This window comes from Galleria mellonella, unplaced genomic scaffold (assembly GCF_026898425.1).
Source record: "Galleria mellonella isolate WM207_F2 unplaced genomic scaffold, CSIRO_AGI_GalMel_v1 utg139, whole genome shotgun sequence".
NCBI classification, from domain to species: Eukaryota; Metazoa; Arthropoda; class Insecta; order Lepidoptera; family Pyralidae; genus Galleria; species Galleria mellonella.
Window position 1 is genome coordinate 4,446,634 of NW_026441995.1, and position 12,442 is coordinate 4,459,075.

At 33.2% G+C, this 12,442-nt stretch overlaps 1 protein-coding gene across 1 annotated transcript; it reads right to left on the reverse strand.

Annotated features, from left to right (window-relative positions):
• Positions 1–8,416: 8,416 nt before the first annotated feature.
• On the reverse strand, positions 8,417–12,127 carry LOC128202612 (uncharacterized). The gene is made up of 2 exons (XM_052903531.1): positions 11,076–12,127; positions 8,417–10,551 (listed from the first exon to the last, which is right to left on the reverse strand). Exon 2 carries the CDS (start codon positions 10,544–10,546, stop codon positions 8,675–8,677), a length of 1,872 nt encoding a protein of 623 aa, XP_052759491.1. The 5' UTR covers positions 10,547–10,551; positions 11,076–12,127; the 3' UTR covers positions 8,417–8,674.
• Between the last annotated feature and the right edge of the window lie 315 nt (positions 12,128–12,442).

Sequence of the window (12,442 nt, forward strand, 5' to 3'; positions counted from 1 at the left end):
GTTTTTTATAATTTAAATGAATACTTCAATCTTAAAACTAATTAAATTAATAATTAATAATAATTGACATGTAAGCGAAATTATGTTTATTTTATTTTAATTCGGTTATGATTATTCTTTGTCTTGTTAATTGTATTGTATAATATTTCATATTTATTTGTAATCAAGTAATGGTAATAGTATTGAATGTTTCGATGTTAATATAATTACCTGTTCTTAAATTGTTGCATGCCCGATAGGGTATAACTGTTGATACTGATGTCAAATTCAAAGCAATAGTTACTGCTATATGTATGTACACAGTTAGCAATAAAATTCTATTCTATTCTATTCTATTCTATTCTATTCTATTCTATTCTATTCTATTCTATTCTATTCTATTCTATTCTATTCTATTCTGTTCTGTTCTGTTCTGTTCTGTTCTGTTCTGTTCTGTTCTGTTCTGTTCTGTTCTGTTCTGTTCTGTTCTGTTCTGTTCTGTTCTGTTCTGTTCTGTTCTGTTCTGTTCTGTTCTGTTATGTTCTGTTCTGTTCTGTTCTGTTCTGTTCTGTTCTGTTCTGTTCTGTTCTGTTCTGTTCTGTTCTGTTCTGTTCTGTTCTGTTCTGTTCTGTTCTGTTCTGTTCTGTTCTGTTCTGTTCTGTTCTGTTCTGTTCTGTTCTGTTCTGTTCTGTTCTGTTCTGTTCTGTTCTGTTCTGTTCTGTTCTGTTCTGTTCTGTTCTGTTCTGTTCTGTTCTGTTCTGTTCTGTTCTGTTCTGTTCTGTTCTGTTCTGTTCTGTTCTGTTCTGTTCTGTTCTGTTCTGTTCTGTTCTGTTCTGTTCTGTTCTGTTCTGTTCTGTTCTGTTCTGTTCTGTTCTGTTCTGTTCTGTTCTGTTCTGTTCTGTTCTGTTCTGTTCTGTTCTGTTCTGTTCTGTTCTGTTCTGTTCTGTTCTGTTCTGTTCTGTTCTGTTCTGTTCTGTTCTGTTCTGTTCTGTTCTGTTCTGTTCTGTTCTGTTCTGTTCTGTTCTGTTCTGTTCTGTTCTGTTCTGTTCTGTTCTGTTCTGTTCTGTTCTGTTCTGTTCTGTTCTGTTCTGTTCTGTTCTGTTCTGTTCTGTTCTGTTCTGTTCTGTTCTGTTCTGTTCTGTTCTGTTCTGTTCTGTTCTGTTCTGTTCTGTTCTGTTCTGTTCTGTTCTGTTCTGTTCTGTTCTGTTCTGTTCTGTTCTGTTCTGTTCTGTTCTGTTCTGTTCTGTTCTGTTCTGTTCTGTTCTGTTCTGTTCTGTTCTGTTCTGTTCTGTTCTGTTCTGTTCTGTTCTGTTCTGTTCTGTTCTGTTCTGTTCTGTTCTGTTCTGTTCTGTTCTGTTCTGTTCTGTTCTGTTCTGTTCTGTTCTGTTCTGTTCTGTTCTGTTCTGTTCTGTTCTGTTCTGTTCTGTTCTGTTCTGTTCTGTTCTGTTCTGTTCTGTTCTGTTCTGTTCTGTTCTGTTCTGTTCTGTTCTGTTCTGTTCTGTTCTATTCTATTCTATTCTATTCTATTCTATTCTATTCTATTCTATTCTATTCTATTCTATTCTATTCTATTCTATTCTATTCTATTCTATTCTATTCTATTCTATTCTATTCTATTCTATTCTATTCTATTCTATTCTATTCTATTCTATTCTATTCTATTCTATTCTATTCTATTCTATTCTATTCTATTCTATTCTATTCTATTCTGTTCTATTCTATTCTGTTCTATTCTGTTCTATTCTATTCTATTCTATTCTATTCTGTTCTATTCTATTCTATTCTATTCTGTTCTGTTCTATTCTATTCTATTCTGTTCTGTTCTATTCTGTTCTGTTCTGTTCTGTTCTGTTCTGTTCTGTTCTGTTCTGTTCTGTTCTGTTCTGTTCTGTTCTGTTCTGTTCTGTTCTGTTCTGTTCTGTTCTGTTCTGTTCTGTTCTGTTCTGTTCTGTTCTGTTCTGTTCTGTTCTGTTCTGTTCTGTTCTGTTCTGTTCTGTTCTGTTCTGTTCTGTTCTGTTCTGTTCTGTTCTGTTCTGTTCTGTTCTGTTCTGTTCTGTTCTGTTCTGTTCTGTTCTGTTCTGTTCTGTTCTGTTCTGTTCTGTTCTGTTCTGTTCTGTTCTGTTCTGTTCTGTTCTGTTCTGTTCTGTTCTGTTCTGTTCTGTTCTGTTCTGTTCTGTTCTGTTCTGTTCTGTTCTGTTCTGTTCTGTTCTGTTCTGTTCTGTTCTGTTCTGTTCTGTTCTGTTCTGTTCTGTTCTGTTCTGTTCTGTTCTGTTCTGTTCTGTTCTGTTCTGTTCTGTTCTGTTCTGTTCTGTTCTGTTCTGTTCTGTTCTGTTCTGTTCTGTTCTGTTCTGTTCTGTTCTGTTCTGTTCTGTTCTGTTCTGTTCTGTTCTGTTCTGTTCTGTTCTGTTCTGTTCTGTTCTGTTCTGTTCTGTTCTGTTCTGTTCTGTTCTGTTCTGTTCTGTTCTGTTCTGTTCTGTTCTGTTCTGTTCTGTTCTGTTCTGTTCTGTTCTGTTCTGTTCTGTTCTGTTCTGTTCTGTTCTGTTCTGTTCTGTTCTGTTCTGTTCTGTTCTGTTCTGTTCTGTTCTGTTCTGTTCTGTTCTGTTCTGTTCTGTTCTGTTCTGTTCTGTTCTGTTCTGTTCTGTTCTGTTCTGTTCTGTTCTGTTCTGTTCTGTTCTGTTCTGTTCTGTTCTGTTCTGTTCTGTTCTGTTCTGTTCTGTTCTGTTCTGTTCTGTTCTGTTCTGTTCTGTTCTGTTCTGTTCTGTTCTGTTCTGTTCTGTTCTGTTCTGTTCTGTTCTGTTCTGTTCTGTTCTGTTCTGTTCTGTTCTGTTCTGTTCTGTTCTGTTCTGTTCTGTTCTGTTCTGTTCTGTTCTGTTCTGTTCTGTTCTGTTCTGTTCTGTTCTGTTCTGTTCTGTTCTGTTCTGTTCTGTTCTGTTCTGTTCTGTTCTGTTCTGTTCTGTTCTGTTCTGTTCTATTCTATTCTATTCTGTTCTGTTCTATTCTGTTCTATTCTGTTCTGTTCTATTCTATTCTATTCTATTCTGTTCTGTTCTATTCTATTCTATTCTATTCTGTTCTGTTCTGTTCTATTCTGTTCTGTTTTATTCGGTTCTATTCTGTTCTGTTCTATTTCTGTTCTGTTCTGTTCTGTTCTGTTCTGTTCTGTTCTGTTCTGTTCTGTTCTGTTCTGTTCTGTTCTGTTCTGTTCTGTTCTGTTCTGTTCTGTTCTGTTCTGTTCTGTTCTGTTCTGTTCTGTTCTGTTCTGTTCTGTTCTGTTATGTTCTGTTCTGTTCTGTTCTGTTCTGTTCTGTTCTGTTCTGTTCTGTTCTGTTCTGTTCTGTTCTGTTCTATTCTATTCTATTCTGTTATATTCTGTACTGTTCTATTCTATTCTATTCTGTTCTATTTTATTCTATTCTGTTCTATTCTGTTCTGTTCTGTTCTGTTCCATTCTGTTCTGTTCTATTCTATTCTATGCTGTTCTGTTCTGTTCTATTCTGTTCTGTTCTATTCTATTCTATGCTGTTCTGTTCTGTTCTCTTCTATTCTCTGTTCTATTCTGTTCTGTTCTATTCTATTCTGTTCTATTCTGTTCTGTTCTATTCTGTTCTGTTCTATTCTATTTATGTTTTGTTCTGTTCTATTCTGTTCTGTTCTGTTCTGTTCTGTTCTATTCTGTTCTGTTCTATTCTGTTCTATTCTGTTCTGTTCTATTCTGTTCTGTTCTGTTCTATTCTATTCTATTTGTTGTTCTATTCTATTCTTCTGTTCTGTTCTATTCTATTCTATTCTATTCTGTTCTATTCTGTTCTGTTCTATTCTATTCTATTCTATTCTATTCTATTCTATTCTATTCTATTCTATTCTATTCTATTCTATTCTATTCTATTCTATTCTATTCTATTCTATTCTATTCTATTCTATTCTATTCTATTCTATTCTATTCTATAATATGAATGTATTTACAAAGAAAAAACGTGCACCTGTAATACAAGCACTGCTTAGTTTGATACTAGATGGCGTTGAGTAATATATCAAAACATAAATTTATCAAAATGAAACCTTTATCACATATGGCGAAGTTTTATATTAAAAACAGTCATTAGTTACTAGAACGATGGGTAGAGGTGGGAATGACTCAATCATGGCGGGCAGGTGGCGAACGGTGGTGTAATTAGACTGCGTGAGGTGCGCCGGCGCAGGGCGTCAAGTGATTAAAAATGCATTAGATAAGCGGATTTAACTAGTGTACGCGACATTCTTGATGTCTAGTCTAGTGATGATGAAGGTTCATAGTACAATATTTTGATATTAATGGAATTAATCCTTACCTTACTAGTGAGTTTGTGAAAGCGAGTTTGTTTCTTATCTCTTTGGAATAAATCTGGAAATTCCTTAATGCAATTTATTAAGCTTATTAATAGTATATATTAATACTCGTAACTAGCCGTTTCCCGCGGCGTTACCTGGCTTTAATTATATAGTTCCCGTATATCATTCCCATTGGGACTCTTCATAAATTCGGTCTTATATTGTATTTCATACTTAAATGATAATTACGTACCTAATACCTTTATAAAGTTTCAACAAATTTATTGATCGGTTATTTTTATAGCATTTTATTTGTGATTCTTTAAATTAATATAATTTTTTTATTTATGAACCGATTGAAATAAAACAAACACTAAATGTTAAGCCGAGCTTACCGCAATACATTATTGAAAACTGCATTCAAATCGGTTAAGCCGTTTCTGAGATTAGTGTGCACAAACGTACATTGTTTTGGGTTCTATTTTGTTCATAAAACCCCCCTATAATATTTTTTCTTATATATCTTCCATGTACAGACAGCGACCAGTTACGATTTTATAATATGTATTGATTAAATCTTTTATAATTGTATGATTGTTAGCTTAGTATAAATTAACACTTATGTGTAAGAGCTGTATACGCCTTTAATTGATATGCTCATCTAGCCTTAAGCTTACTTATAGCATTGTACCTATTCTCTTTAATTATTGTAAACATATTGTTGGTGTATTCTATATAAATTAATTTCTTGTCTTTTTTAAATTTCATACAGGCTATCGCAGTGTAGTATGGTCCTCACTAGATGCAGCGACGACTTTAAATGTATTGCAGGGAGTCCGTGGATGCAGGTAGCTCGGGACCTTTTCTTATGGCAGTTTATAGGAGAGATATAGAGGAAGGGATGTATAATACTTAGAGCAGTGGACAGTTATCGGCTGATGTGAAGATGATGATGATGATAATTAATGATGCAAATAACTAAGAAATCAACCAGTTGATACGTTTTCGCTATTGTATGTTGATTTAAGATAGAACGCGATAGCAATGCCTAGCGTTTTATTCTGTCTTGTGAACCTACGCTGCAAATGAAAATATTTTATATACCAGAGGGAGACTTTGTACAAAAGTCGTTTGCTTCGGTACCTCTGCCCTATTCATGTTTCAACCGTGAAGCAGTTGTGTTTGCCCAAATGTGTTTCAGTTTGAAGGATGGGATATGGCAGTGAATTTACATGGGGGGTATCATGGGTAAAATAGTATACTCTGTTATGTCCATGGTACTACTCATGTCTATAGGCGACGGTTACCATTTTCCATCAGGAGGGCCGTCAGCTTTTTTGCCGTTCTAAGTTGTATAAAAACAATTTTTTTTGCCATGTTTTTGGGGTGTTAGAAAATCTATGAAGACCAAGGTTTGAGGTCTTTATTGTAGAAGTATGTACAATATATTATTTTATGAGGTTTTATTACTATTTAGACTACGATCTTATTTAGATAATTACCAATATACTTAGTTATGATTACTAAGGACATCACACAGACAATAAGTACATTGTAACGTAAATAAGAGTCTTTAATATTATGATAAAGTTATTTAGTTAAGTAACAGGTATATTATTAAAAAAAATGTGAATTAGTTAACTCGATTGGCCACATAAATTAATAACTTAACAGCGCCGTAATAAAATTTGGATTAAGTCATTGATTCGAACGCGAGTTTTGAATTTTTAAATATGGATCGCGGTAGCGATTTTATAAATTGCTGCCGTAAACGTATTTGATTTTGGAATTGGTTTGGCTAAACTGTAGTAAGTGGATAAGCGCCGTTTATTTTACACGCCTAGTAATCATATTGTAGTAGTTAGTGATTAAATAAGTAGATTTATTTTTAAAACTTAAAATTAACTTTGTAACACATTATGTGTTTTAATAATACTAAAAATTAATAGATAATAGTTTAGGTTGTATAAAACGAGTATTAAAAACGTATGAAATTTTGGTTAGCTGATTGACGTCTGGCTGACTAAATTCTTTTAAATCAAAACGAATCGCGCTTTTCTTTCGTGTTGCAAGTAACTGGATAGAAGTTTTCTCAGATTGGGTCAGTTTTTTTTAAATTTGATTTTGGAACTATTTTTTCACACAATCTATCTTTGTCATACTTAGATATACATATTTAATACAATCATATCTACAGATACTCTATCATATAATTTAAGGACAATAGAGATTATTTTAATTAGGTATACGTAAATATAGAAACGTAATAGATTTTTCATTAATTTTACTTAAACATCAAAATAATATACCTAATTGAAAAGTAATGTTAGTAAACAATTGTTTTATATTCCTTATAGTAGAGTACAAAATTTCTTATTTTATTATCTACGTCTCTTATTTTATTATTTAATTTTCCAGAACTAATGAATTAAGAAATTAATGAATTTATAAGCCTAGGAGTAGGAAGGATCTTATAGAGTTATAAATTCAGGATAATAACCAAAAGTAATCTCATCGGATTTACTTTAGAATATTTTACATCTTTACAAAATATTGCATCAACAATACTTATTAAAAATGTGCCATCACCTATATACCTACATTGATATTGATAGATTGATCTAGTTCAATCTTATATACTTACTTAGAAATGATAGTGTAGGCATTAACCCTGGTAGGCGTATAAATATAAAACTGTACGATATGATTGATTAAACGGCGATTTCTTTATACCGACTTAATTATTAACAATTGTTTAACTTGAGCATTGAATGCCGGTACATTAATATAAACAATGTTGGTATTCTATTCATAGCGACGTATCTATTCTCTATCACAGTGTATAATATAAACAAGCTAAATCTATTCTTAGTTATTACGACAATAAATTATCACACTGGCCGCAAGCTCATTCCTTTCTCTGTAAAGCCAAAAGGTTTGGAAAAAATGAAGCGTTCGAAATTTAATTTATTCAAAATTGAAACGTCACGGCACACAAAGGCGCGCGGCGCACAATGGCGGCGCAGTGCGAGGCGAGAGTGTTAACACGAAAATTAAATGCTGATATCACAATTAATCAAGGGCCTATATTAATAATTGGCTATTCACTACGCCGTGAGGTGTCAAATTATATAGCTCAATTAACCGTCCATAGAATAGAATAGGACATGTTTGGCCCTGTTTATAAATAGATACGAAACGTTTCTCTTTGTTATCTACCTATTATTATTTTCTGATTATTGTGAAAGTTTCTTTTGAAGTCCTGGTTTATAGAAAAGCTTCTATTAAGTATTACGTGTAGGGTAAAATCAACTATCTGAAATAAAGTGTGAGTATATCATTGTTATCATCATCATCATCATCATCATCATCATCTCAGCTATTATCCTTCCACTGCTCGACATAGGCCTCCCCCATAGACTGCCATAAGGAACGGTTCTGAGCCACGTGCATCCAGTGACTCCCTGCAATGCTTTTGAGGTCGTCGCTCCATTTAATGGGGGGTCGTCCGACACTGCGTTTGCCTATACGGGGTCGCCACTTAAGAACCTTACTTGTATATATAGATATTATGTCTATGGTTAAATAATAAAAAAATGTTTGTATAAGTTTGCAAAAATCGTTACTTTTATAAGATTAAAAAAGTAGATACTACTGTCTTTTAAATATATTTATTGTAGGTAATTGTCATTTTAATTGAAATTATTTTCTCTGTATAAAATAATTCTAGGCAGACATTACTCTGTTAGATATTCTGCGCTTTAGAAATAAATGTTACACCATATGAGACATTTTTTTCTCTTTAATTAAAATTTATGACCGAATTCATCGAATAAAATAACTAAATATTAAATTATCATTTATATAAGGTAGGTAGGTACATCATAATCTGTTTAATTTGTACAAATATAAATTCTTGACGTTATTAAAAAGGATTACAAAAGGCCGTAAGTAAAGAAATCAGGAAAAATATCCGACATAAAAACAGTTTAACGATGACTTTTAGGTCGTGAAAGCGACGGCATCGGATCGGCGACAATAAAACGAATATTTTAATAACAACTAATATTATTAACCGATATATATTTTAATCTACACAGATGTCTCTATAACCAATCGGATGTTACTAGAGATGGGCAATCCACCTGGGTGGGTTTAAAGTCTGGTGGGTAAAAACCGGGTGTTTTGGGTTTATTGGGTTTAAACCCCATAAACACCCAAATTTTTGGGTGTTTATGATTTTGTACTTCATCATCGTCATCTCAGCCGCAAGACGTCCACTATACTGGACATAGACAATATTATTATGCAGCCTACAGAATAAAAAACTTTTAATTTGATTTTGAGTTTATTAAGAAAGAGATGAAAGTAAAATGTAAAACTACAGTCAATCACTGTCAGATTCAGAGTTATTACAAGCGATGAATTGTATAGGTTCGATAGGCTCTATTTCGTCTAAACTGTTATGTTCATTTACTTGCTCAATGAAAGCTTCTAAGGTATTTTCTTCATTAAACTGAATGTCCTCGCATTCAGCTTTATGTTTAAGATTCCAGTTATAACAAATGAATGAAATTTTTTCAGTTCTTTCAGTTGTAAGTCGATTTCTTTTGTTATTATGTATGTAGCCTTGGATACTAAAGGAACGCTCAGTGGCTGCCGAAGTACAGGGAGCTGATAGAATACGAATCGCTACTTTGCTTAACTCAGTGGAACCACAAATACCTTTCCACCATATTAGGGGCTCAATGCTATCTAATGAGCTCCATACAAATCCTCTGGCCCAAAAGTTTTCTTTAGCTTTATAACACGCCAAATCTGCCATTACATTTGACAAACTTAAGTGTTGGCTTAAATTGTAGATAAACTCCATACCCTTAAGTTCTTCCTCTTGAGTAAGTTCGACTCCTAGAGTCCTGGGGTCTAGAATATATGCTGCAAAATGTATTGGCCTCATTGCCATATTGCATCTTGAAGATACTGATGTTAGAATCTGCTGTTTGCTTTCTTCGCTCAATGTCGAAATCTCATTTAATGCAAAACGTATCTTAGCTTGTACATCTCTAAATGTAATGTATGTGCGATGCAAACGATTCTGGTCGCTCTCTAAGTAAAATATGCTTTCAGTGACTGGTTCCAAAATACTTATACATTCCCCTGTCTTCGTCCAGAAATCATCACTTAGAATTAAATCTTTAATATCTCTTGAAATTACCACATCTTCTCTAACTGTTAATATTTGCAAAGCTATCTTATTTGCTTTCAAACTTTTTAACGAAGTAACATGACTTCCCCATCTTGTAGCACAAGGCAATTTTAGTGTTTGTGTAGAATCTTCACCCTGCCTTGATTTTATCAACAAGGAACTTAATCGTTGACTCCTTTTAACAGTTTTTATTATATTTATGGCTTGCATAATAAACACAGTTACTTCTTGTATCTTTACAATATCTTGGCACAACAAGTTAAGGATATGTGCACAGCAACCGAGAGGAACAACATGTGGATATTTGAGTTTTGTTAATTCGAATGCCTTTTGTATATTTCTAGCGTTATCGCCAATAAGTACAAGAAACTTATTTGCTCCATACACTTTCATTACTTTTTCAACTTCTTGGCTAAGGTATTCACTAGTGTGAGGATTACTTTCTGTATTCAAACTTTTAACGTATGCAGGTTGAGGTTTTGATATAAGAAAGTTTATTATTCCTTCATTTCTTAAATTAGACCAGCCATCGCACTGAAGGTGTAAGTAACTACAAGCATTTAGTTCCTCATTTAACTCAAAACGCATTTCTCTATATATTTTATCTAAGTATTTTGTCGCTAAAGCTTTACGTGAAGGTATTTTAAATTTTGGTTGCAATTTTTCGAAAAATTGTATCCATAAAGGATGTTGCACCATCGATAATGGCGTCCCTGTTACAAATATAGCTCTCGCTAATTCTGTTTTTATATGATCATCGGTGTCTTGAAACTCAGCATTTATTGTAGTGTTAGCAGACGACGAGGGGCTTATAAAAGAATCATTTGTCTCTATCTCTGACAGTCCAGACATTTTGGTTTTGGACGAGCTATCTTTTATAAGTTTCATAGAGTCTTTTAATGTTTCTGGAGATTTTGGACAAGTGATAAGATGTTGAAGCATTTTGGCAGCATTACTGAATTTGTAGACCTTATTACAAAGCTTGCAAGAAACAGACTTGTTTGGTAAAGTACGGTAGTGCTCCCATATGCGTAAATCTTTAGGTCTCCCCATTGAACCTAAAAAAATGAACGATGATTAGTTGGTCTGACGAAAATTCAACAATAGAGTGCCTATTTTTTTACAATGATTATTTCTTGTTATTTACAATAAATTTATTAAAAAAATAATAAAATAAATACAAAAAACCTTTGTAAAATTACATCTCCTCGGAGGATTAAACGCAGACGCTAGTTTATTATCGTATTGTTCTGTATTTTTCTCAGCAACTTCTTTAATTCGATTAGGTACTTACGCATATTATGTTAAAAATAAATATCTAGTACACATCTTAGGCTATCCACCATTATTATCCAATGACGACTCTCAGCTAACTATGCACTATCATCCAAAATAAACGTGTATGGAAAATTTTATCCCAGTCGGTTGAGGATTGAGGATAATTGCATCAACATACGAACATACCTACATACTTTTATTTACATAACGCAAGCTAAATAAAAGCTTGTAATAATACATCTAATTTTAAGTTAAAATTGTTAAGTGATCATGATATAATTGTATCATTCAAAAATCCACTTACCTTTAATTATTTCTTGTTAAGTATAAATATTATTTCAAATCTGCTCCCTTAATATGCACTTTTTTACTGCTTTTCCTACCTAACACGTTACCAGGAAGTCACGTTACCAGAGTCAGAGTAATAGTGAACACGTTTGACAGTGATTGTCGTCGCCTCATATTCAGCGTCGACGAATAGGGGAATCCCCAGTCATAATGTATTGCATGCGTGGCGGTCTTACTTCAAATCCATAAACAAAGAGATAATTACAGAACTCGATACTAGATGGCGCTGTTTTTGTTTGAAGAAAGTTTGCGGGCTAAAATACATAGAATTTCATCAATGACTTCCACAAAGAACAACATTTCTGTTTTTTCTAAGTCCGTATCTCTTCCGTATATTTCATAAGATATAAGCTTGGGCTACATTGTTATGCAACGTGATTTTGTCGCTGTCTTGCTAGCAGGGTTGACAGATATACGATTTAAATCGTACTCATACTATTATTTGTCTATTTTTTAATGTACGATCGTAAAGATTATGATCGTAATTCGCACAAAAACATACGACTTTTTGGTTACCTGGCAACATTTTTATTATGAAACGAACATGCTCACATCATCAGTCACATGCAACAATTTATTGGGGATTTCCCCTTCACATCTGGCAGTCCTGCTTGCTAGAATATAGGTAAGTCAGCCACAGTTACTGACGATCGATATTTAAAGGGTATTGTTTTTGTGCTAAATATTTCATAAAAACGTTATTTAATACTTTGTGGATTATTAATTTAGTTGATAATCACTGGAAGTAAAATGGATGCTAATTTGAGAGATCAAGATCTTCGTATAAAACAGTTAATAAAAGAAAATCTACGTAAGTACTCTTTTTATACCTAGGTAGGTAAGGTATAATAAACACAAAAGGTACTTAGATCGCGTGTGTTCGAAGCATTTATTCTAATAAATTTAATTTAAAATTGTAGAAAGAAAAAAATGTCTGCCAAGCCGTAGCCGAAGCCGATCTCCAAATATATTTGGCGATAGTGAGACCCAGTGTCCAGATGATTTACCCAGCGTCGTCGCAACAAAGAAAAAAACGAGGATAAAGTAAAAGAAAATTTACTGAAAGAAGAAACAAACTGTTCTAAATGCTTAATTTATGGAGAAGAGGATAAAAGAAATGAGTATTTCGGACTGTTAGTGGCTCAAGAATTTAAATATATACGGCCATGTGTGCGAACGAGGTGTTATGAAGAAATTTTAAAGTATCTACGGGAAGCAAAAGGCCAACATGTTGATCAACTGCAACATGAAAACACTGAAAATTAATTACTTTCATTTTATTATATATAGATTTTTAAAATTTCCTGAAATATTATTAGTTAA